The sequence below is a fragment of the Podarcis erhardii genome (assembly GCF_964252035.2).
Source record: "Podarcis erhardii genome assembly, chromosome: 2".
Lineage (NCBI taxonomy): Eukaryota > Metazoa > Chordata > Lepidosauria > Squamata > Lacertidae > Podarcis > Podarcis erhardii.
The window spans coordinates 108,466,565-108,493,109 of record NC_138498.1 but is presented as its reverse complement, the minus strand read 5'-3'; the positions used below and the strand labels follow the sequence as shown (position 1 = coordinate 108,493,109).

Below are 26,545 nucleotides of genomic sequence, written 5' to 3'. Positions count from 1 at the left end.
GCTTGTTTTGGGCGTAGAGCCCTCGGGCGAGGAGAAACCCCCGAACGTGCTGCCCGACAAAGTGGGCGTGAAAAGCCAATCATCAAAATACTCCTCGGGCATGGGTTTGTGCGGAAAAATTGCATGAAACTCCTCCTTCAACAGGGGTTCGTCCAAAGCGTAACCCGGCACCCAGCTATTTGCAGAGACTGGAGTGCCTTCCCTGGCGAGAAAATATTCAACTCCCTCCTCCCCCCATCGTGAATCCAGTATCTCTGTGACCTCATTAAGAGGTTCTGGTCTTGGCGACTCCCCTCCCTCAGGCGCCCTTCTACGTGGCTCTGGAGGTGCTCCTGACTCTTGAAACCTGTGTGGGGCTTTGTAGGGAGTGAGCACCGACCTATGAAAGACCGGGTGCACCCTGGAGCCCTCCGGAAGGGCTAGGCGAAAAGCCACCGGATTGATCTTAGCCTCAACTTGATATGGTCCTAGCTGCCTGTGTTCTAACTTCTTTTTGGCCAACGACCTGGCCGGCATCGCGTGGGCTGCTAACCATACCCAGTCCCCAACCTGAATGTCTTCCCCCGCCCTTCTGTGTTTATCGGCTTGCACCTTATACGCCTGCTTTGCCAGCTCCAAATGTCTCCGCAGCTCCTCGTGCACCTCTTGCAACTCTGCTGCAAACTGGTCGGCATTTTGAGGTCCCCCCCCTTCAGGTGCTGTAAAGCTCGGGAAGGTTCTGGGATGACGTCCATAGTTCGCGAAGAAAGGCGTCACCCCGGTGGATGCGTGCTTCGTGTTGTTGTAGGCGAACTCAGCCATCGGCAGGTAGTCCACCCACGCCGCGGGTCGCTGGTTGGCGTAACACCGTAGGTACTGCTGCATGATCGCGTTGACCCTCTCCGCTTGACCGTTGGTCTGTGGATGCCTCGCCGACGTCAGGTTGATCTTGACGTGCAAGATGCCCAGAAGCTTCCGCCAGAAAGTGGAAACAAATTGGCGCCCCCTGTCGGACAAGACGGACTGCGGTAGTCCATGCACTCTGAAGACGTGATCGATGAAGAGCTTTGCGGTCTGTTCTGCCGTCGCCACCTTGGCACAAGGAATGAAGTGCGCCAACTTGGTGAACAAGTCCACAACCACTAACACCGCCGTCTTACCTCTGGAGCTGGGCAGGTCTGTAACAAAGTCCAACGCTACCCTCTCCCACGGTTGCTGCGGTGTCTCCAGCGGTTCTAACAATCCCGCCTGCTTCTGATGCACTGGTTTGGACCTCTGGCAGATATCGCACCTGGCTACGTAGTCCGCCACCTCTCCTCTCATCTGGGGCCACCAAAAGTCCCTTGCCACCAACTCCATCGTCTTCTCTTTGCCGAAATGGCCCGCACTCGGGGCATCGTGCAATTGTTGCAAAACCGTGGCGCGAAGCTCGTCGGTGGGCACGTAAAGGGCGCCCTTGCGAGTCAACAGTCCATCCTGCAACTGAAACTCATTGTTGTCAGGCGACCCTCTGCGGAGCTCCTCCATCTTGGATTGTGCAAACTGATCCTCTTGCAGCGCGCGTCGCACCGCGTCCAGGTCGACTGCGATGGTAGCGCACGTCCACGCCTGCGGTGCGAAAATGTACTTTGCTGCGATTGGAGCTACTTCCTCCAGGTATTGAGGCTTTCGGGACAGCGCGTCTGCTATAACATTGGAGTCTCCAGGGATGTATTCTATTTTGAAATCGAAATCCGCAAAGAATTCCGCCCAGCGCATGTGTCGTTGGGTTTGCAATTTAGCCGTCCGCCAATACTCCAAGTTCTTGTGATCCGTGCGGACCTGCACCGTGTGCTTGGCTCCTATCAAGAAGTGTCGCCACGCTTTGAAAGCTGCATGAATGGCCAACAACTCCCTGTCCCATATGGTGTAGTTGCGCTCCGTCTTGCTGAGCTTCCGGGAGTAGAATGCACCCGGTCTCCAGTTGCCTTGCGAATCCTCTTGCAAGAGGACGGCCCCAACTGCTCTGTCTGATGCATCTGTCTCTACCCGCATGGGCCTGCCAGGATTCACGTGCAGCAGCTGCTCCTCGGAGGCGAAAAGGCTTTTAAGCTTCCGAAAGGATCGCTCTGCTTGTTCGGTCCAGACGAACTTCTTCTTCTTGGAACTGAGGGTGTCAGTGATTGCCGCCGTCGCGTTTGCAAAACCTTTAATAAACTTGCGATAAAAATTGGCAAAGCCGATGAACCTCTGGACCTCCTTCCGATTTCGAGGGCTCTTCCAGTCCAACAGCGCTTGGACTTTAGTCTTGTCCATGGCCAGTCCCTCGTCGGACAGCTTGTAGCCAAGGAAATCTACCTCTCTCACATCAAACTGGCACTTCTCCAACTTGGCGTACAGCCTGTGTTCCTTCAGCCTCTGCAGAACTTCCTTCACGTCCTTATCGTGATCCTCTGGCGATTCCGAGAAAATCAGGATATCGTCGAGAAAACAGACACACTTCTTGTAGAGGAGACCTGCCAGGACGTGATGCATGAATGCTTGGAAAACATGGCTGCCATTTTGTAGACCGAAGGGCATAACCCTGTATTCGTACGTGCCCAAAGGAGTGAACATGGCCGTCTTCCACTCGTCGCCCTTCCTGATGCGGATGAGATTGTAAGCTCCACGTAAATCCAGCTTGGTAAAAATCTTCCCCCTCCTGACTGTAGCCAAAAGGTCGTCAATTTTGGGCATGGGGAAAGCCTTGGGCTTAGTTAGTCTGTTTATGAACCGGTAGTCCACAATGAGCCTCTTCTGGGGCGTGTCTTTCTTTTTCACAAAGAAAACAGGACTGCCTCCCGCTGCGTTAGATTCCTGGATGAATCCGCGCTTGAGGTTGTGTTCTATGAACTCCCGAAGCTCTTGCAGCTCGTCTTCCGACATGGAGTACAGCTTGGCAGTTGGCAACTGCGCGCCTGGCACTAAGTCAATCGCGCAGTCGTAAGGTCTGTGAGGCGGCAATTTGTCAGCTTCCTTTTCGCAGAAAACCTCCAAGAACTCCGCGTACTTGTGAGGAACCGCTTGCACCATACTCAGATGCAGCTGCTGTTCGGCTTCTCCTCCTTGATCGGTTTGGATGCAATTCTGGGCGCAATACGATGAACAAAAGGTGATCTGCCTCTGGTACCAAGCAACCGCGGGACTGTGCCTGTCCAGCCAACTCATGCCCAACACGATGGGCGTGTCCGATAAGTGGGTGACATTGAAACTAATAAGCTCTCGATGGTCTCCAATTTGCATCATCATGGGAGGGGTCTGCTGCACCACTTGCCCCCCCAGCAACTTCCTGCCGTCTACCGTGACCACGTGCAGAGGCGTCGTTGCAGGCAGGAGCGCTATGTTATGCTGCTTGACGAACTGTAATCCCACGAAATCGGCGTTGCTTCCCGAATCGATGGTTGTTGGAACCTCGAGAAGCCGCCCATCAGGCAGCTGGAGTGTTGCTGTGAGTAAAACTGCTGGTTTGGGAGGTAAAGGGTCCATGTGCTGCAAGGATGCTGGGGACTTCTCTACAGATCCGCCTGGCTGAGCCCCAGTAGCTCTGCTTCCAGCCAGGCACTGCAGTTTCCCTGAAGCTGCTCCTCTGATTGCACCTCTGCTGTCACAGTTGCTAGTGCTGCAGTGTGCTTCTGGAGCCTCTGGGGGCACTCTTTCGCCATATGGTGTGCACTGTCGCAGATGTAACACTTCCTGGTCCCTCTAGGAGGCTTCGCTTTGGCTGCAGCAGGGATGGGGCTCTGGGATGGCTTTTGAGCCCTAGCACCACCAATCTCCATTGGCTCCTCGCCTTCCTTCCCCATTGGTGAGGGGTGCGCACGGCTGAAATCCCTGTGCACAAAAGGGAGAGCTTTTGCTTGCGCGCGCGCTTGGGGCCCCCCCTCCTCGTGCCACGGACGTCCCTCATGTCGAATTCCTATAGCCAAAGCCCGTTGCACCACGTCTTCCAGGGTCTGGGGTCTGTCCCCCCTTGCGATCTCATCCTTGACGGAGGGGCTCAATCCCTCCCAAAAAAGATCCCTGACCGGTAGACTGTCCTTCGGCCAATCTAAGGCGGTGAGCAATGCAAAAAATGTAGAATGATATTGGCGTACAGTGGCTTTCCCCTGCCTCAGCCCGTGCATCTGCCGGCGCGCAATGTCCTTATCCACAGAGGATTGAAAACAAGCATCCATTGCCTTGATAAACGCATCTGCATTGCGACGGGCTGGTCCATCTTCGCGCCACAGATTGCGTAGCCAAGCCCTGGCCTCCCCATGCAGGTGCGAAACAATAAATCCCACTCTCTCCTCCTCATCTCTAAAATCATGACGGAGTAAATGCAGTGCATACACGACATCTGCCCTGAAGTTGGGATAGTCTTGCAAGTTGCCATCAAAATGCGAAACTAGGGCACCCCCCCTCCTTCCAAGCGCAATGCCCTCCGCTCTGGAGCCCGGGGTCCCCGCCTTGTCCGCATTTTCCCACCTTGCTTGCAAATCCTGGCAGGCTTTCTCCAAGTCAGCATTCTTCTTCTGCGAAGCAATGACTGCCGTTGTGAGAGTGGTAATCTGATCCCGGAGTGCAGCCAGCTGTTCCTCAGCACTCATGGCTGCCCCGTTCGTGAGCTTCGCAAAAAAAAATTTTGCTTTCAGAGGGAGGGGGACTTTCTGTCACAGCCACCCAGGTGGGTCCCAGCTCACGAGAGACCTTACTCCGTTGTAGTTTACTTACAGGAAAAGTTTATTGAAGATAATTGCTTCTTTCACAGTTCAGCTTTGTGGCTGTACGTCTGTCACGTTAGACCGCCGAAGTCCCCCTCTGACTCCTCCCCTCCTCCACACCAACTTAATAGCCTGGCTCTAGACCACCTCTTCCTCTCCTTTCTTTTCCGCAGGGTCTTTCTGCCCCCCTGGGTTCTCTCTTTCCGGGATTCGCCTGAGGCTGAATCCTCTGCCGCCTCCTGCCCCCTCCTTCTGGCTTTGGGGCCAGGCTCCTCCTCTGAGCTTTCCCCACTTCCGCGCGCCTCTATGTTTGAACTTGGCGCGCGTACGTTGCTTTTGACCTTTCCTTCGTCCTCTATACTGCCCCCTGTTCCACTCTCTACCCTTTCCGGCTGAACACCTTGCTCCAACCCCCTCTCTCTGTTTTCTCCTGTTCCTCCTCCCTCCGAGAGGCTGACAACTCCACCCCCTTTACTCCGTTCCGGCTGAGACCCCTCTGACAGCGTCTGTGCTTCACTGGGCTTTCTCCCCTCCTTCCCTGACTTTTCACAGCTTCTCTCTTCTCCTGCTTTTCGCCTGATCATGCTAGCTCCCTTTTGGGAATCCTCTGACTCACTGCTTAGGCTCATAGATTCCCTTCGAATTCCGTCATCTTCTTCCTCGTCTCTCTCTCCCTCCTCCCACTCGCTTTCCGTCTCCTCTGCCATCTCCTCACTTCTCCCAGAAACCCTGACAGCAGCATTCAGATTAGCAGGCCTATTAAAAGGAATGGACAAGGGGTTTACTCTGAGCAAGAGTACAGAGCTGAATTTATTATTGTCCTTATCCTGCCTTTCTTCTAAGAATTTGTCCAATCTGCTTTTAAAGCCATCCAAGGTGGTAGCCACCATTGGTTCCTGTGGCAGTGAGTTCCACAGTTTAACGATGCGCCGCGTAAACTTTTCTTTTTTAACTGAGCAGCTTTGGTCCTATTGGAAGCCCTGGAGTTGGTGTAACCTAGAAATTTAGCAGAGTAAAATACACCGTCTCCCAAAGTTGCAACATTAGGGACTTAAGAACTGCTGTGCTGGATCAGATTACAGGCCCATCTAGTCTTAGCACTTAGTACCCAGCAGTGGGCAGCCAAAAGCCCCTGGGAAGTTCAAAAATAGGGTATGATGGAGATGGCTGTCCCCTGCTGTTTGTCCCCAGCATCTGATAATTATGTTAGCCCGTAATGAAGGCAAACCGCTCAGCAGTCTCCTCAACAAAGAAAATTGCCGTGTAATTAACAGGCATTCAAGTGGGTTTCGTTTCCAGACAAAGAAGCAGCAAACCACCAACCACATTTTCGTATTCATTAAAGGCATTTATCCCCACATACCCAAAAGGTGGGGGGGGGGAGGGAATGCAAAAGAGGAAGCACAGATTTCGGCTATTGTTGCTTGCTCCATTGAGTTCTGAAAAGCTTTTGACTCCATCTGGCCTCCTGAACCAAACCTTAAATTGCTACCATGTGGAGTCTGAGGCGAACATATGACCTTATCAAATCCAATCTCTCAGTATGATTAAAGAACAAACAAACTGGTGCTTTGGATTGAGGGAGAAGAATAAATCAGGGGTGTAACGCCAGCTTAGTCCCAGCTCCGCTTTCAACCTGCGTATCAACAAACCACAACCTCCCCCCCCCCTTTCTTCGGCTCATCTTTAATAGAAAAATAAAGGAACCATATGGACTGAACTGGATGATCAGCATCCAGCCAGTTCTGGGCACTTGCAAGCTCTGCTGATCACCTTAAGAAAGCAGCAGATGAAGAGAGAGGCTGATGTGACGTAGCAGTGGATGGACCTGCTTGCAGGAGCAGATTGCTGCAAATGCGTTACTCTGATGCAGAGAGCGCTGCACTGGGTGGTCTTTTCCTCCTGGGCCAGGTTCAAGGTAAGGTAAAGGGACCCCTGACCATTAGGTCCAGTCGCAGATGACTCTGGGATTGCGGCGCTCATCTTGCTTTACTGGCCGAGAGAGCCAGTGTACATCTTCTGGGTCATGTGGCCAGAATGACTAAGCCACTTTTGGCGAACCAGAGCAGTGTACGGAAATGCCATTTACCTTCCCGCCAGAATGGTACCTATTTATCTACTTGCACTTTGACTTTCAGACTGCTAGGTTGGCAGGAGCAGGGACCAAGCAATGGGAGCTCACCCCGTCGTGGGGATTCGAACCGCCAACCTTCTGATGGGCAAGCCCTAGGCTCTGTGGTTTAACCCACAATAATGCACAGAGCGCTAAACAGCTTGGGCTCACAGTACCTTGAGAACCACCTGATCCCTTGTGCTCCATTCTCCATCCCTGAGATCCACTGAGGGGACACTTCTGGTGGTTCCCCACGCCCCTGAGATGCAACACAACAGCCTTTGCGAGGGGCCACGCTTTTGGGGCAGCAGGCCCTGCATTCCCTTCAACATTCCTCAGATGGAAATAGGGACATTTCTCACGCCGCCGCCACCCCAACTGACCCTTCTTGACTCTACCATGTTTTGTTCCCTTGCCCCCACAGAGCATTTCCTATGAGAAGAAGGGCAACTGTGACCACCACTTCACCAATGGGACACAGCACAGCTATATTGTTTAGACGGGGCTTTGCAATACTGATCTTCTCTTTTTAAAAACTGTCAGAAAGTTCTTCCTCATGTTTAGTTGGAATCTCCTTCCTTGTAACTTGAATCCATTGGTTCCAGTCCCACCCTGTTGTCTAGGCGGCCTCCATCCCCACTGCCCAGGCTTGTGTCCCAGGCAGGTCACTTCAGCGCTGCTCATGCAGCCGTTTGACTTCACCCCTGGAGGAACACTCCATTGTCTCTCGAGACAGACAGATGCCAAATATGCAACAAGGAAACTAGACTGGGACCAGCGATGGCCCTTCAGATCAAGGACAGTCTTCTCAAATTAGGACACATGGCCATAGGAATGTAAGAGGGGCGTGCTGGATCAGGCCAGCGGCCCATCTAGTCTAGGATCCTGTTCTCGCAGTGACTCATGGGAAGCCTGCAAGCAGAACCTGAGCACATTCCCAGTCACGGGTATTCAGAGGCATATATTGCCACAGGTAGTGGAGGCCATGCCACTCAGATAACATTATGTTGTCCAGGCAACATACAGCCATTAGTTTTCAAAGAGAATTTAAAGCATGGTATAACACCGCAAGAAAATTCAATATAGAAATCCCACATCAACCTAGGGAGATAGGCAGCAACGACCAAAATCCAACAGCCTGATCGATTGAACGTGCTGAACAACTTCATTAAGGGTGGTTTTTTATTTTAAGAAAAAAAACCTCAAGAAACTTCTGTTAAGACCGAGGGCGCTAATATTCAACCCAGTCTTTCCACGGTGCTAAAATTATCTTCAAAAGGTGTTCTTAAAATGTCAGAAGGCATTAAAAAGCTCGGGAGAACAAGGACGTATTTGCCTTGTGTTGATAACAACGTCGGTGCCAGGCTCTAGGGAAACTGTTCCACAAGTGGGGCAGGTAGCACTGCTAAAAAGTCCCCCTTCATCATAGCCACTGTCTGCGCTTCAGACTGAGGGAGCACCTGAGGAAAGGTCTCCGTGGATATTAGGACAGGGGTGTGGCCATGGCTCAGTGGTGCAGCAACACCAGATTCAATCTCCAGCAACTCCTAGGAGGGACTCCCTACCTGAATCTCCGCAGAGCCCCTGCCAGTCAGTGCAAGCAATTCTGAGCTAAAGTAGCTGGACCAGTGGTCTGACTCATCAGTAGAAAGCAGCATCCTAGGTTCCTATGGGAGCAGGCAGTTCTATGTGAACTAGGGTTGTTGTCAGGAGCTGAAGTCAGGGAGTGGTCAGCAATGAAACAATACAATAAATCACCCCAAGTCAGGAAAGCGAGCTCTTTATTCAAATAAACGGAACAGCTCAGTCCTAGCGGTCTCAGCCACCCTTCCCAGTAGGTCTTGCCCCAATGAGGCACTTGCGCTCTCTAAGACTCCTCCCCTGGTTCCTTTCCCAGCAGCCGAAGACTCCTTCACTTGGCCTCTCTTTGCTCCACCCTCTTCATTTCTCTGTGTGTTCTGAGAGACCAGGGGCGAAGGGAACTGGTCACAGCAGGCGGGGGAGACTCCCTAGATTCTTCAGCAGCCTCTTGACATGTGCTGGTCCTGGGGGCTAACTGAGAGGTGAGGTCTGAGTCCAGTCCGAGGTCGATGGTGCAAAATGAAGGCAGTCTGTAGAAGTTGAAGCTGGGTGCAGGGCAGGGCGTCAGGTGAGGTCAGGAGCTCCGGCAGGGAAGCAGGTCAGGGATCAGGCTGGAACTGACAACCAATGATGTTGCTCCTGCAACTTGGGACTGGGGCTGGCTTTTATCTTCCCCGAGGCATAGGGAGGCCCCGATCCTCAGGTGACTCGCCTCTCCTGGCCTGGAGGCGAGCACTCCTCCTGTGGGAACTTAGTTCCCTCCGCCTCTCTGCCCTGAGCCTCTGCAGCTCAGGAGCGGCTGGAGGGTTACCAGACCCAGAGGCAACCTTCCTCTGATGGGGCTGAGGGTGGAGCACCTGCAGGCAATGGGTCCTACATCCCCTCAGGAGCCAGAGCAGACTCAGCTGGTGCCTGCACCTGAGGATCCAGCACAGGTGAGGACCCTTCGGGCTCATGCCCCAGCCCAGCTCAACTGGTTCTGGAGGCGGGGAATCCTGTGCAGGCTGGGATTCCTCAGGTTCAGCATCCGAATCCGATTCCCAGGCCATCACATGACCCTTCTCTTCTCCAGCCTCTGCTTCTGCCTCTGCTTCTGGACTGCTCTCTGCCCCAACTTTTTCCTGCTCACTAAACCCTGTTGCCCCTTCAGCTTCCGATGCCTCCTCCTCCTCCCATTCTGCTCCCTCTTTACCCTCTGGCCACCCATCGTAGTCCCACCACCAGTCCCCTGGCTCTGAGCCTTCTCCCCCAGAGGTTCCCTAGCTGGTGCCTCCCACCACCTTTTTTCTGCATCCAGCCAGTCCATGACAGCGATGCATGCCCACCCCCCCCCCCGATCTAATTCAGAGCCTTACTCAGCACTCCGTTGCAGCCGCAAACCAAATCTAGAGCCTTGCATAATCTTTTAACTGGGGCTCAAAAACCTAATGAAATATACATTTGGGAGGGAAGAGGAGACACACACAGGCAGCCTGCATGCTGTTGCTCCTCTCTGCTGGGCTGCCTCCCCTCCTTTGACAGCTCCAGATCACTCCTCAATCAACTCTGGCCAAATCTTGGGTTGCAGACAAATCCTGGGTCAACCTCAGCTGGCCCGATTCAGCTCAAGATCTGGCATTCAGCTGGAATAGGTGCAAAGCCCTAGTATGTACGTTTCTGCTGCCTCTACTTCAATTGCACAAAACAAATGAAATACCATGAAAATGCCTGAAACGAGAATTAATCGGCTAGAAATATTATCTTATGGAAATAAACTACCATATTTTTTTGCTCTATAAGACTCACTTTTCCCCTCCTAAAAAGTAAGGGGAAATGTGTGTGTGTCTTATGGAGCGAATACAGGCTGCGCAGCTATTCCAGAAGCCAAAACAGCAAGAGGGATTGCTGCTTTCACTGCGCAGCGATCCCTCTTGCTGTTCTGGCTTCTGAGATTCAGAATACTTTTTTTCTTGTTTTCCTCCTCCAAAAACTAGGTGCGTCTTGTGGTCTGGTGCGTCTTATAGAGCGAAAAATATGGTAGCTAATTAAAAAAAATCAAAAAGCTTAAGGAAAAAAATAGAAAAACCTAAGACAAAGCCTTAACGGGATGCTGGCTACAAACCTTGTTTCACTGAACTATTCCGTTTCCTCAGAAGGAAATAGAAAAATCATAAACTTTAAATGACCAAAATTAAAAAAAAAAAAAAAAAGAGGGTAGAACCCCCCCCCCCAAATTCTGAAGTATTCTAATCCTAGTTCAACCTAGGTAAAGCAAAGTGCAGTAATAAAAGACTGAGGACTCAAAAGTACAGTTTGTAATACTTAATTTACAAAAGAGGTTTGAAAACCTAAATGGCAAGTTTTAAACAAAGCCCAACTTGAAGAAAGCAAAGCACAGTAATAAAGGGTTGAGGACTCAGCTGTGAAAATTCTAGCGCTGCTTTTACAAAAAAGGTTTAAATACCTAAATGGCACAAATTCAAAGAAAGGAATACAAGATAAGCTGTTCTAGATTTTCAACAAACTCAAGATCAAGGCTGAGACGCTCCCATGGTCTGGATGTTAAAGGTAAAGGTAAAGGGACCCCCAACCATTAGGTCCAGTCGTGGCCGACTCTGGGGTTGCGGCGCTCATCTCACTTTATTGGCCGAGGGAGCCGGCGTACAGCTTCTGGGTCATGTGGCCAGCAGGACTAAGCTGCTTCTGGCGAACCAGAGCAGCGCAAGGAAACGCCGTTTACCTTCCCGCCGGAGCTGTACCTATTTATCTACTTGCACTTTGACATGCTTTCGAACTGCTAGGTTGGCAGGAGTAGGGACCGAGCAACGGGAGCTCACCCCGTCACGGGGATTCGAGCCACCGACCTTCTGATTGGCAAGTCCTAGGCTCTGTGGTTTAACCCACAGCGCCACCCGCGTCCCTTGGTCTGGATGTTACTGCTGATGTTAAAGATGTTAAAGGGATTTTCACGGTATTTCATTTGTTTTGTGCAATTTCTCAGTTCCGTGACTGTCTTTTTTCAATTGCCTTTACTTCAATGCCTGCCCTTCTCCTGCTTTCTTAAGGTTCTTAGACATGGCTCCCCTTTGAAGGCAAAATTTTGCCAGCCCTTACTCTGCTGTGATTCCCATAAGGCTGCCAGCTCTTGTGCAGGCTCCTGTAGCAATTCCTTTGATCCGCAGCAGTTTAAGTTTTAACTCTGATAAAAGCGGAAGAGCAGGCCGGACCATTTGTTTCTTTAATTCTGGCCATCTGCTGATTCTACAGCAACCTGACAGTCAGGAATCCAACAGGTGACCTGACAGGGGAACAGCTTCACCTGTTGAATTTTTGCTTTCTGTGCGAGTGCTGAAACATCACAGGAGCTCTGCCAGATAACAAAGCAGAGCCGCGCACAGAGGTAATCGCCTCCCTTTGCTATCTGATCTTCCTGCCTTTGCCTCTGAAAAAGGCCAGCATTTCAGACAGAGTTCTGGCCTTATATGGGTCAGCTCAGCTATCAGTATGCTAAATAGGCCTCCGCCTGGGATCTGAGGAGAGAGCGGCCACTGAATTCTAAGTCGCAGGGAAAATGAAAAGAGCCAGGGCTAGGCTGCACCCTCACATTTCAAAGCTCTCCGATGACACGTACTAGGGCAGGGGTCTCCAGGGAAGCAGAGTCCTTGCATTTGCTCCTGCTTAAAGTCAAGGTGAATGGTTTGGATGCTGATTTTCATTTGTAATACCAGGGACATACCTGTCATTCGGAAGGACAGGCATCCCCACCATAGACCCCTTTTTGCTTTCCAGGAGAACCACAAACCTGCCTTTCCCACCCACCTTGAAATCAAGAGCAATGAACCATAGGAGCTGAGGGGGTCTTCGTCCCCTATTGCAGCTATTGTACTACCAACTTTACTGTATGCTTGTGAAACATGGACCACTTATAAACGGCATCTCCAACTCCTCAAAATATTCCATCAACAGTGTCTCCTAAATTTTTTACACATTTCTTGGGAAGGCGGGAAAACCAATGCCAGTGTACTGGAATAAGCAAAGATCACCACTGTCGAAGCAATGATTCTTCAGCATCAACTTTGTTGGACTGGTGGAATTTGTTCGACAGTGGAATTTGCTGCCAAGGAGTGTGGTGGAGTCTCCTTCTTTGGAAGTCTTTAAGCAGAGGCTTGACAACCATATGTCAGGAGTGCTCTGATGGTGTTTCCTGCTTGGCAGGGGGTTGGACTCGATGGCCCTTGTGGTCTCTTCCAACTCTATGATTCTATGATTCTATGGTCATGTTGTTCGGATGCCTGATTATTGTCTTCCAAAGCAACTACAGTGGTACCTCTGGTTACGTACTCAATTCATTCGGAGGTCTGTTCTTAACCTGAAACTGTTCTTAACCTGAAGCACCACTTTAGCTAATGGGGCCTCCCTCTGCTGCCACACCACCGCCGCACGATTTCCGTTCTCATCCTGAAGCAAAGTTCTTAACCCAAGGTACTATTTCTGGGTTAGTGGAGTCTCTAACCTGAAGTGTATGTAACCTGAAGCATCTGTAACCCGAGGTACCACTCTACTCTATTCTAAACTCACTTATGGACTCACTGTTAAGACCCTGCTCATGGAAGACAATCTTACAAGTGATCGGAGAAGAAGGAGAAGAAGAAGACTGCAAAACCATATACAGTGGTGCCCCGCAAGACGAACGCCTCACAAGACGGAAAACCCGCTAGACGAAAGGGTTTTCCATTTTGGAGGCGCTTCGCAAAACAAATTTCCCTATGGGCTTGCTTTGCAAGACGAAAATGTCTTGCGAGTTCCTGCGGGTTTCCCCCCTTTCCCCCCCTTTTCCTAAACCGCTAAGCCGCTTATCAGCTGATCCGCTGATAAGCCGCTTAACAGCTGATCGCTAAAACTGCTAAACCGCTAATAGCGCTAATCCGCTAAGCTGTCAATGGGCTTGCTTCGCAAGACGAAAAAACCGCTAGACGAAGAGCCTCACGGAACGGATTAATTTCGTCTTGCGAGGCACCACTGTATAAAACTAGTTGGATATGCCTTAGTTTCCTTTCCCTGCAAAACCCTTCCCCCCCTTGCCCCATCCAACAATTTCTAGGTTTCTTAAGTTCCTTCTCAACCATCAAACATGCTCAGTCCTCATTAGCCTGTTTTGGACGGTCTCCCTGTCCTTCGGCTCTTTTTTCTGTGTGTGCCTGTGTGTACACAGACAGACAGACGTGTACCCATTCCCAGCTGCATCACAGTGTTTCATTTCTCCATTAATGTCTATGGGCAGCTCTCTTGCTCTGTCCCTGAGGATGTTTAGAAAAGAGCGGCTCAGCAGGAAGCAGGAAATGACCCATCCAAAAAAAACGGTAATGAGACGACCCTTTCTAACCTTTCTATATTTACATTTCTCTGTCTGCAATGTTCCAGCAACTCTTATTCCCCCCACCTCCACACCGTCCAGTTGCCAGGTTTATTTCCTCTCAGTCTTTCAATATTCCACAGCACCAAGTTATTATGGGGCTGTGTTTTCGGAGGGAGCTCCCCCGCTTTAGGTTTTCTTGCTAAACCTTTTAAAAATATGGCCATGTACCTCGGGGTTACCCCAAGTCAGCTGCTGCCATTCTCTTGTTTGTGGGTGGTGTGGCTTAGGCTGCAAATTCATAGGCATCTGGAAGAACTGAATTGGTATTAGTCTCCGGAGACTGACTATTTTGCTGCGTAAATGCGCCCTAAGCTGAAAGCACGTGGCTTCCTCCAGAGAGTCCTGGGAGCTATAGTTTGTTAAGGGTGTTGGGAACTGTAGCTTTCTGAGCGGTAGACAACGGTTCCCGGGACCGTCATGTGCTTTAACTGCAGCCTGACTGTTCGGACAGAGTGCAAGTCCATGCCATAGCAATATGTGGATTTGCACCAACCTGTTCCTCCATTAATCATTGGAGGAGCGTTGTGAGTTACCCGCGATGTTACAAAGGCCAGACCGGCCTTAGCCAGAAGGCAGGCATTTAGCATGGCCAGGCCCATGCTGTGGAACAGTCTTCCGGCAGGGATTTGGCAGGCGTTTTCTTCGGACGTCTCTTGAAAGCTATTGCTATTACTATTATTATTATTACAGTCATAGGTAAAGGTAAAGGGACCCCGACCATTAGGTCCAGTGGTGGCCAACTCTGGGGTTGCGGTGCTCATCTCACTTTATTGGACGAGGGAGCCAACGTACAGCTTCCGGGTCATGTGGCCAGCATGACTAAGCCGCTTCTGGTGAAGCAGAGCAGTGCACAGAAACACCATTTACCTTCCCGCCGGAGCGGTACCTATTTATCTATTTGCACTTTGACGTGCTTTCGAACTGCTAGGTGGGCAGGAGCTGGGACCGAACAATGGGAGCTCACCCCGTTGCGGGGATTCGAACTGCCGGTCTTCTGATCGGCAAGTCCTAGGCTCTGTGGTTTAACCCACAGCGCCACCCACCACCTCGGGATAAATACACTTCAGGTTGAGCGCTTTCGGGTTGCACTCTGTGGCGACCTGGAAGTAACGGAGCGCACTACTTCTGGGTTTCGCTGCTTGCGCATGTGCAGACGGTCAAAATGACGTCACGTGCATGCACGGAAGCTGCAAAACACAACCCGCACACGCGCAGATGCGCTGTTGTGTCTTACGTTCTGTTCAGGATACGAATGGGGCTCTGGAACGGATCCAGTTCGCATTCCGAGGTACCAGTGAATTATTATTTTTATTATGCCAGCAGACCTATGCAGCTGTTTAAAATGCCCCTCGAGCAGCGAGCCATTTTTATGATTGCTTTGTATTGCTTTTACATATTTTTATGCTGTCATAAGCCACCCTGATGTTTTGAGAGAGGACGGTGTACAAACACTTTTGTAAATGTAAATAAATAAATAAACAAATAAATAAATAAATAATAGAAACATATGTCTGGGACCTTTCACCTTCAAATGTGGGATTTCCCCCTTCTCTCACAATGTCATACACACACCCACACAAACACACCCACACACCCCTGTATCTGTAAAAACAAAGGACCTGCCCACAGTGGTGCTGACACAAACCCCCACACTAACACTATGCAACAGAAGGAAAGAAGAACAACACCTTGTGAAAAAGACTCCATCAATTGAAAGCGGAGATGACAAGTACTTTCCCCTGTTTATTTGTTTTGTAGCACAAGAAAATCTTAAATAAAAAGCACTTGGATGGCGGAAGACATCGTGCTCTGGTGTGGACAAAACCCACAACCCCAACGATATTGTTATAGAAGTAGGGAGGGACCCCCCTAAAACCCGAGAAATTTTTTAAAAATGCTAGGGTTTTGGGTTCTTTGTGATGTGAAGGGAGAATATAAGCTGCAAGGGGATTCCTGGACACATACCAGTCTGGCTGGCTGAGGGAAGAGGAGAGCTGTTAATATTACAGTAGAGTGCCATCCACGGTTTGCAACAATTCAGTGTCCCAGGTGTGACCAGAGGCTGGAGATTTGGGAGGTTGCCAGGGTAACTGCTCTGGGAGAGAGGCTTCTGGGGAGAAGAAAGGGGCGTTCCTTCTTGGCGAGGGGGAAGGAAGCACTGCCTGCAATGCTCTGGGCCATGCTGCACGATCTGGACCCCCTCCAAGCAGACCAAGGGTGTAAATAGGTGAACAAACCCTAGTTCTTTAAGCATGACAATCTCCGCCGTGCCTTCTATTCTCAAAAGGGACACAGACCCTGAGATTCCATGTGCCAGGGCTTGGCAGAAAGAAGGACAGGCGCTGGGCATATGTAACAATATTCTAAGCATTTTAAGTGCTCCTGCTTAATTAAAGTATGGCTTGCCAAGCTGTGACTTCATGCGCCTCAGACATTTGGGGGGGGGGGACATCCATTGATTACCGGTGCTAAAAATAAACTCCAATCTGATGAATTTTCCCAACTCTGAAATAACAGACTTTTAAGATATAGAAATTCATATGCAGATATGTGATCAGGACTCGTTCCCCCATCCGAAAAAGCTTAATTTAAGGCTGTGTATACAGCATTCATTTAAAGAATCTTGGGAACTGTAGTTTGTGACAGGAACTTGGAATGGTAGCTCTGGAAAAACTACAATTCTCGGGATTTCTTGGGGGAAGCTATTTGCTACAAATGTACAGTATTTTTCTGTGTATAACACGCCCCCCGTGTATAAGACGACCCCTATTTTGGGGGATTCCAAATTGAGGAAATGGGGGGAGATTGCCCAGAGCTGTTAAACTTTTTTTTGGGGGGGGGGGAAATCACTCACCCGCCTGACTGCAGCTGCCCATCACACGCATTGATGAAGCCACCAATCGTCTGCCTGCTCACCGCCAGCCACCAATCGCCCGCCCAATTGCCACAGCAGCCAATCGCCAGCAGACCTTGCCACAGCCACCAATCACCTACCCAAACATTGCTGACAATCTCCAGCTCGCGGCAGCCACCAATCGCCCATCCCACCTCTGCACTATCTGTGTATAAGACAACCCCCATTTTTTAGCATTTTTTATAATAAAAAACCCTTGTCTTATACACGGAAAAATACAGTATGTATGCAAGCAGCAGGAAGCACCAGCTTGGCTGCAGGAGTTGCTAGAAGGGGGGATACAAGATACCATCCAACCGCCTTTGGGACTGCACTCCAGATTTGTGTATGGTCTCTACAGTCACAGCAGGTGCTGCAACCTTCCAACAGCTTGACCTCATCCCAAAAAGCGCACTGCTCCATTATCTCCCAAGACAGATGGATGCCAGAGACATGCAGCAGTTACAGCTGGATATATACTGGAATATCTAGCAAAAGTCAGCTTTTGGGGGTAGGGTGGGGAGTTGGGGTTCCACTCTATCTGAATGTGTGCTTCTCCTTCCCCAAACAGTTTAATTTATGTTTACAGTGGTGCCTCGGGTTACAAACGCTTCGGGTTACAAACACTTCAGGTTACAAACTCCGCTAACCTGGAATCAGTACAGTGGTACCTCGGGTTAAGTACTTAATTCATTCCGGAGGTCCGTACTTAACCTGAAACTGTTCTTAACCTGAAGCACCACTTTAGCTAATAGGGCCTCCTGCTGCTGCCGTGCTGCCGGAGCACAATTTCTGTTCTCATCCTGAAGCAAAGTTCTTAACCTGAAGCACTATTTCTGGTTTAGTGGAGTCTGAAACCTGAAGCGTATGTAACCCGAGGTACCACTGTACCTCAGGTTGAGAACTTTACCTCAGGATGAGAATGGAAATCGCGTACTGGTGGCGCAGTGGCAGCAGGAAACCCCATTAGCGAAAGCGCGTCTCAGGTTAAGAATGGTTTTGGGTTATGAACGGACCTCCAGAACGAATTAAGTTCGTAACCCGAGGTACCACTGTACTTGGTCATGCTTTCAACTAAACAAGGGAGAGAAAGCAGAGGAACTTGAAAAGCCCCGGAAAAGGATTGCAACAGCAAAAAGATGCCAGAGCAGGTGAAAAACAGATCCCTATCTTTGGCAACCAGCTAAGCCAGGAAGAGGGGGGGGGGGGATTGGCACATCCTTAAATGTACACACAGCCAGTACTTTCCTGACTAGCTGATAGACGTGCTGTTGGAGACTTCCTCCCTCATAAAAGAGCCACTCGGCAGAGCCAACTTCCCAGTAAAGAACATTTTAAAATAATTATTCAGCCACAGAATCCATACTGTTTTACTGTAAGGGCCACACTAGACATGATGCTAAATGCATCACTAGAAAGCACACCATGTTTTTTTTTAGAAAAACCAATAGCAGAGGGAAAGGTTAAAACGCCAGTGTCTACAGGATGAGGTGAAAATCTCTCTCTCTCTCTCTCTCTCTCTCTCTCTCTCTCTCTCTCTCTCTCTCACACACACACACACACACACACACACACACACATATTAAAAAAAATGCCAGCCATAGCATGCTTTCTTATGAAACATTAAACATTCAACAGCTTTGGGTAAAACTAAACAACTTTTGTGTCTGGAGTTTCACTTTTTGAAATATGGCAACCCGAAATATTAAATAACTTTTAGCATGTTTGTTTGTAACTCCCCTTTTTAGTGTTTTATCCTTAACTCTGCTTTCTCTATGGATATTTTTTGCTTGAGGACAGCAGAACTGGCCCCCACCCTGGTGTCAGAAACTCCCATGTTTATTACAATTCTACCTCAACCTAAAGGTGGTCAGAGTAGCTACCACATTTTACTAGGTAAAGGTAAAGGAACCCTGGACGGTTAAGTCCAGTCAAAGGCGACTATGGGGTTGTGGCGCTCCTCTCGCTTTCAGGCCAAGAGAGCTGGCATTTGTCCACAGACAGCTGTCTGGGTCATGTGGCCAGGAGGACTAAACCGCTTCCAGCGCAACAGGACACCGTGACAGAAACCAGAGCGCACGGAAACACTGTTTACCTTCCCGCTACAGCAGTACTTATTTATCTACCTGCACTGGTGTGCTTTCAAACTGCTAGGTTGGAGGTGAAGTTCATGAGAGAGACAGGGGGGATTTGAACCTAGGACTCTCCCTGGTCCTATAATGCACATCCATCGTTCTTCTTGATACCGTCTCAGGAGTGGGTGGCAAGTAGGGTTGCCCGACGTCCTGAATTTCCAGGACATAGTAAGCAATGTCCGGACGGAAATTGCTTAAATGTCTGTGAAAATCTGGAAATATGGCAGCCCATGAGGGTGGTGTAGATTTTGGCAAATTCCATTAAAAAGAGCTCAAAAACTTATTTGCGAAATCTCAATTACTTTGGCAAAAAAGGAGAAGCAACCCCTGCCGTAACAGCTGCAATGCTGGATGCATTTGCTTACAGCTCAGTCCTCATAAATATTCTTTTATGCTGGCTAAAAGAATGTTCCGCATCAGGTTTTTACCACAAACAAAGATCCCTCTTTCCATCATAAAAGCATCACATGCTGAAACGAGGAAACAGCACAAAAACACCATCCAAAATATAATCAAGCGACAACCCCAGGCCAAATACGCCACAGCTCATGACAACTAACAGAGGCAACAAGTGGCGAGGGTGGTCCTGTGTCCTACTTTACAGAGGGCAGTCCTCCGTTTTACCTCAGGGGACTATCCTCTATTTACCGTAAATAGTTACCGAGCTGTTTCCTGTAGCCTGTTTCTGATTTCAGGTTGTGAACTGCCCTGAGATCTACGGATAAGGGTATACAAATCAAATAAAAGTAAAATAATAAATAATAGTTTAAGTAACCGTGGATGACTGTGACAACGACTGGCATGAGGGCCTGAAACCTTCATGAACATTCCAGCTGCTCAGGGAACAAAGCAGTTAGGATGTTCGCAACTCAGATTCTCTGAGGGAAGGGAGAGTTGTCGCTTTGGCTGGCGTTAAACCACACAGCTTTGGACAGGGGCAGACTAAGGACCAGAAAGAGGTCCCAGAAAGGCAGGGAAACTGTGGGGCGGGGGGATACAATGGATACACAGAGAGCAGACAATGGACCGAGAGGCAGGAATTTGAGGGAAGGAGAGCCAATGGGCATACACAACATGGTCAGGCAGTTCTGCGGGTCCAAAACAACAATAAAAACCTATGCTTACGTGAAACATACTCAGTTCATTCTCTAGTCAGTTCATTCAGGTGTCTATTTCACCTGTCTGTTCATAAACTCCAGTAATCCACATGAAGGGATGTTACAGTTCCACAGAATCCTTTCACAGACACTTATATATGTATGGACCTTCTGCATGAACTGACTAGAGAATGAACTGATCCACTGGGTCTTCTGCTTTTTTTGGTTGAACTTTATGAGACTTCCGTTGAAATCTACAATTTGATACAATGAATAGTATACCTTATTTATTCAAAAGTACAGCCGGTTACGTCTTGTGTGTTTATTGAGTTCTGGGGGTCCAGCATCTTAGCTGGGCCCAACCACCTGCTACTGCCCCAACCATTCAGTTCAAATTTACAGAGGGGCAGCCACAGGCAGGCAGAAACCCACCATTTTGACATGCCCACAGTGCCTCAGAGCAATGCAACTCTGAATGTCAAAATGAGCCCCTCTCAAAATGTGGTGGTTTGCAACCTGGTGCGGTGGTGGCAGCGATAAGTCTGCCGATTGAGGGTGTACTGGAAGCAAGGTGGGGAAGATCCACTTGCCCAGGGAGGTCCTCACACCGGGAGGAGTCCTTGGAGGAAAGGGTTGATTGAAAACAAAGAAGGCTTGAGGAAAAGGTCAAAGCGAAGAGGGATCTGAGGTAAGTTCAACACAGGCACTCGCTCGATATCCTTCGGCTGCAGGCTTCTCGGCAATATTTTAACTGCTGAATAAATAATAAGAAACGCTAACAATGTCAAAGACACAGGAACACAACGAGAAACGGTTGTTTGAGCAGACGTTTAAGGTGTGATGCAAACTGGGAGAAGTGTCTGGAAAGAACCAGCCTTCAGCTGTTCATTCATATGCACCCCACAGGGAATTCAGCGAGCCAGAATTGCAGCTCCTTGAGCAGATGTGGGGAAGCCGGGAAGGGGAACAGAGGTGCTTACCTTCGGAGGTGTTCAGGTGAAGCGCCCCGTCGCCAGGTAGTGGTGTCGTCAGCGCCAGCAAGCTCAGCACCAGGAGAAGCGGCATCTGAGGACAGGAAGAGAGGAATGTGACCTTAGGAACGGTACACATTTGTGTAAATTGACCAATTTTTCATGACTTTATTCTCTGTCTGGTCACCAAAGAAGGCCCATACGTCATACAGTCGTACCTTGGTTATGGAATGCCTTGGTACTCAGGCATTTTGGCTACCAGATGCCGCAAACCTGGAAGTGAGTGTTCCAGTTTGTGAACATTTTTTGGAAGCCGGATGCAGGAAGCTCCTGCAGCCAATCGGAAGCTGTGCCTTGGTTTTCGAACTGTTCCGGGAATCAAATGGACTCCCAGAATGGATCAAGTTCAACAACCAAGGTACCACTGTATATATATATTTCCTGTACTGCTCCAGTGCTGGACATGTGGCCACTCAGAGCAGGTATTCTGCTTCTAGGGGGCTTCTAGGTGCAATCCTGCCTCTCCCTCACACATTCACTGAATGTGGAAGGGCATTCATTGGAACATCCATTTGAAGTCAGAACATTCATCCATCTAGCCGGTGTTGTCAGCTCTCCCCAGCAAGAGCTTTTTACAGGGATGTTTCCCAGTATGATGACCATGTTGACCGATGGCAGTGGGGACTGAGCATGGGGACATAACACAGATGTGCTCATCTATTTCCACAACCTTAAGGGGCAAGGCCATAGCTCAGCGGTAGAGCAGCTGCCCTGCAGGCAGAAGATTGCCGGTTCAATTCCTGGTATTCCCAGGTAGGGCTGAGACAGACCCCTGTCTGAAACCCTGGAAACTAGTCAGTGTAGATAATATTGAGCCCAGATGGGCCAAAGATCTGATTCAGTATATCGCAGCTTTCTATCCTATGCTCCTGAGCTCTAAGTGCAAATTCTCTGGAGGCTAAAGTGCTGCGTCCAATACCAAATTCTGTGTCTGTACAGTGAGATTTTAGCATAAAAAAATACAAGCAACGCTGTTTGTAATCTCAGCAATATCCCACATTTTCCAAGTTGCCATCTTCCTGAAAGCTCTGACCTTCTGGTAGCTGAACGCATGGCTCGACAGCATACTCCGTGCATATGATGCGTTTTCCTAACAAGAAGCAGTAAGAAGGTAATCCTTTTCTTTTAATTTAAACTTTAAATACTATTTTCCATTTCCTTTCATTTTAATTTCACAACATCTTGATTCCATAGTGCACAACAACAGGAGAGATCTGATTAAACCCATTGATTTAACTCCCTTCCCCTTCTGCTCATATCATGATTTAATTTTGCCTTAAGGACATTGTCTTGTGCTTTATTTATCTATTCCTTAATAACTAGGTTTTTTAAAAATAAAATAAAAAAATAACCACTATCTGGCACACACAATCCTGACAGCTGTTATCATAAAAGAGGCCAGTTCTTTCCCTGTAAGAACATAAGCACCATCTTAAGTGCATATTAATAAATCCAAGAATCTTTTCAATTTTCATTATTTATTTCCCAGCAGCGCTTCTTTGTTAGTCGACCATCTACATTATAAATGAAACAAATCTCTTTTGTGTGTGCTTCTGTACTTACAGCCCCTTGAAAATGTTGTTCCCACTTGCGATATTGCAATATGTATGGGGTACTGTACCATCTGGACAACATTGTGAAGTGGTTCCCCCCCCTTTTTATCCATATTCAGTGAAAAGCCCAATTCCTCAAAAATATTACCACACATGCATAGATAGCTTTCCAGATATGGCTGGTTTGCCAGCTACAGCTTGCTGTAGAACAGAGATGACTTGGCCGCTGTACTCCATGCTCTGGTAACTTCCAGACCAGGTTATTGCAATGCGCTCTACGTGGGGCTGCCCTTGAAGACGGCTCAGAAACTCCAATCGGCCCCAAATACAGCAGCTACCTTACATACAGCTACCCCATTTTCAAAGCAGCTGCCTTGGTTGCAGGGGCACCAATTTTCAATGAGGCGGCCAGCCCCCCTCAATATTCCACAGCATGCAGTGAGCCCTAGCAGGATTTCCTGTGGCTACATTGGGCCCCTCTGGGTCATAGAATCATAGAGTTGGAAGAGACCACAAGGGCCATCAAGTCCAACCCCCTGCCAAGCAGGAAACACCATCAGAGCACTCCTGACATATGGTTGTCAAGCCTCTGCCTTGTGGAGCCTGTTGACATTTCCATTCCACCTTAAGGAACAGACATGGGATTGTTACGTGTCACATGTCTGTTTACATTCCAGCACTGGGAACTTCCATTGTGTGTATAGCTTTTGCTTTTAGCTGTTCTCTCCTGTTTCTTTGTCCTGATTTATGATTAATAAATCTGTAGTTGTAGTATGCTTCCACAAGCCTCACACCTATTCTGTGTGTGCAGTTCTATCTGCTCAGAAGCCTGGGTCGCTGATTTATGTTAGAGCAGAGGTGATGGTCTTCACAGTGGGACGGCTGGAAGGGAACGGCCTCCTCCCGCCACATGACATCACATGCTCATGCCAGGCCTCCCTCCCCCAAAAAAGGTTGGGCAGAAACCAGCGCATGTGATGGATGATGGACTCAAGGGTATCCTGATCAAATTTGCAGATGACACCAAACTGGGAGGGGTGGCTAACACCCCAGAGGACAGGATCACACTTCAAAACGACCTTGACAGATTAGAGAACTGGGCCAAAACAAACAAGATGAATTTTAACAGGGAGAAATGTAAAGTACTGCACTTGGGCAAAAAAAATGAGAGGCACAAATACAAGATGGGTGACACCTGGCTTGAGAGCAGTACATGTGAAAAGGATCTAGGAGTCTTGGTTGACCACAAACTTGACATAAGCCAACAGTGTGATGCGGCAGCTAAAAAAGCAAAGGCAATTCTGGGCTGCATCAATAGGAGTATAGCATCTAGATCAAGGGAAGTAATAGTGCCACTGTATTCTGCTCTGGTCAGACCTCACCTGGAGTACTGTGTCCAGTTCTGGGCACCACAGTTCAAGAAGGACACTGACAAACTGGAACGTGTCCAGAGGAGGGCAACCAAAATGGTCAAAGGCCTGGAAACGATGCCTTATGAGGAACGGCTAAGGGAGCTGGGCATGTTTAGCCTGGAGAAGAGGAGGTTAAGGGGTGATATGATAGCCATGTTCAAATATATAAAAGGATGTCACATAGAGGAGGGAGAAAGGTTGTTTTCTGCTGCTCCAGAGAAGCGGACACGGAGCAATGGATCCAAACTACAAGAAAAAAGATTCCACCTAAACATTAGGAAGAACTTCCAGACCGGCAGAATCCGAGACCAGGACAAAGAGACAGTGGAAGAAGATTGGAAGAAGTTCAAAGACTATCTTAATAAACATTATAAAATTAATGAAGGCTAAAAAGATATGGGTTTAAAAATTGGTGGTTTGCAGGGGAGTTGATTAAGGAAAAAGAATAGAATTATCAAAATTATGGGAAATATGGGAATGGATTTGCTGATAAGATAAATGAGATTAGAATACAGAAGGGGGAGGTGTAAGGAGGTCGGGGAAATTAGGTTTAGAAAATAAGGTTTGAATTTACCGTATTTTTCGCACCATAGGGCGCACCGGACGATAGGGCGCACCTAGTTTTGGGAGGCGGAAAACAAGAAAAAATTATTCTGAACCCCAGAAGCCAGAACAGCAAGAGGGATCTGGCTTCTGGGATACCGTGTGGCTGTTCTGGCTTCTGGGGTAACCGCGCCAAGCCTCTTCAGGGCAGCAGGATGAAGGCTCCCCCTGCCCAAAGAGGCTGCGCAGGGCTAAAGCAGAAGCCAGGACAGACGCGTCGCTGAAGGAGCACTGCGCCTTCTCTCTCTCTGCCCAGCGCCCCTCCTTCACAGGAGAGGTGCTGCGCAGAGAGGGAGAAGGGGCATCGCCCTTCAGCGAACCTGGAGAAGGAACAGAAGGAGACCCTTCTGCCGCCCCAAGCCTCACGCGCCCGGCGGGACCTCCCGCCGGGCGTGCTAGGCTTGCAGACACTCGCCCAAGTACGGGGAGCCCTCCGGAGGGCTCCCTGTGCTTTGGGCAACAGGCTGCCGCCCCAAGCCTCGCGCGCCTGGCGGGACCTCCTGCCGGGCGCGCAAGGCTTGCAGGCACTCGCCCGAAGCACGGGGAGCCCTCCGGAGGGCTCCCTGTGCTTCGGGCAACAGGCTGCCGCCCCAAGCCTCGTGCGCTCGGCGGGACCTCCCGCCGGGCTTGCAAGGCTTGTGGACACTCGCTGGGGCTGCAGGCTGCTGCCCGCAAGCCTTGTGAGCCCGCGGGAACACCCGCCGGGCTTGCAAGGCTTGCGGATAGCTTCCTGAAGCCTGGAGAGCGAGAGGGGTCGGTGCGCACCGATGCCTCTCGCTCTCCAGGCTTCAGCGAAAGCCTGCATTCGCACCATAGGACGCACACACATTTCCCCTTCATTTTTGGAGGGGGAAAAGTGCGTTCTATGGAGCGAAAAATACGGTATACTTGTTTTTGGTTAGTTGGTTTATGTATGTTTTTATTGTTGTTTGTGTTTATATGTTTTTATCTGAAACTTTAATAAATATCATTTAAAAAAAAAAAACATTAGGAAGAACTTCCTGGCAGTAAGAGCTGTTCGACAGTGGAATTTGCTGCCAAGGAGTGTGGTGGAGTCTCCTTCTTTGGAGGTCTTTAAGCAGAGGCTTGACAACCATATGTCAGGAGTGCCCTGATGGTGTTTCCTGCTTGGCAGGGGGTTGGACTCGATGGCCCTTGTGGTCTCTTCCAACTCTATGATTCTATGATTCTATGAATCTGCACAGTATCCACCACCTTTTGCACCTTTTGCCACTTCTTCACATGTGCTTGTCCAAATCTGCATTCATACACGTAGGAAAAACAAATTCTTCTTTAACAAAGTGGAAAGGGAGACAGACTAAAAACATATATTTTCAAACAAAAGAGTGCTTTCTGCCAAGGCAGGGGAAGCTGTGGCCCTCCAGATGTTGGCGGACTACAACTCCCATCATTCTTGACCACTGACCATGCAGGCTGGGGCTGGTGGGAGCAGGTAGTTCAACAGTATTTAGAGGGCCACAGTTTCTGTAGAATCATATTATGGTAGAGTTGGAAGTAACCCTCGAGGGTCATGTAGTACAACCACCTGCAATGCAGGAATCTCAAATTCTTGCACCACTCATTTCCCCTCTTGATTTTGTTGTATGTGAATGCCCTCTTATCCTCGAACAAGTCTTCTTCGTACCTTTAGATCACAAGAGGACGGGGGCAGAATTCCGGCAGAAAAGCAGTGAGGGGGGTCTTAGCCCTTTCTCCACCGGTGATTAATAATAATAATAATAATAATAATAATAATAATAATAATAATAATAATTTATTTATATCCCGCCCTCCCCAGCCGATGCCGGGCTCAGAGCGGCTAACAACAATAAAAGTAACACAGTTTACATAAAATCACAATCAATTAATTGAAATGCATTCTAAAATCAATTCATTTTACACTTCAACACGCATGTCCTCCACACACACACACACACACACACACACACACACCCGCCACCACGCACTTGGCTGTCCAGAACTCCACACCCATGTTCTTCTGTGAAATGGTTACTTTCCCATCTCTTGCGTA

General features: G+C 49.1%; 1 protein-coding gene and 1 long non-coding RNA gene across 2 annotated transcripts in view; one reads left to right on the top strand and one right to left on the bottom strand.

Moving 5' to 3' along the window:
* Positions 1 to 26,545, bottom strand: part of GABBR1 (gamma-aminobutyric acid type B receptor subunit 1) — a 178,369-nt gene that overhangs the window by 80,169 nt on the left and 71,655 nt on the right. Inside the window, exon 3 of the mRNA XM_081852439.1 lies at positions 20,895 to 20,979. Coding sequence (XP_081708565.1) covers positions 20,895 to 20,979 — 85 coding nt within the window. The remainder of the gene's footprint in view (positions 1 to 20,894; positions 20,980 to 26,545) is intronic.
* The window catches only part of LOC309337391, a 201,374-nt gene continuing 187,342 nt past the window's right edge, over positions 12,514 to 26,545 (top strand). Inside the window, exon 1 of the long non-coding RNA XR_014154246.1 lies at positions 12,514 to 12,652. This is a non-coding gene — a long non-coding RNA (uncharacterized lncRNA). The remainder of the gene's footprint in view (positions 12,653 to 26,545) is intronic.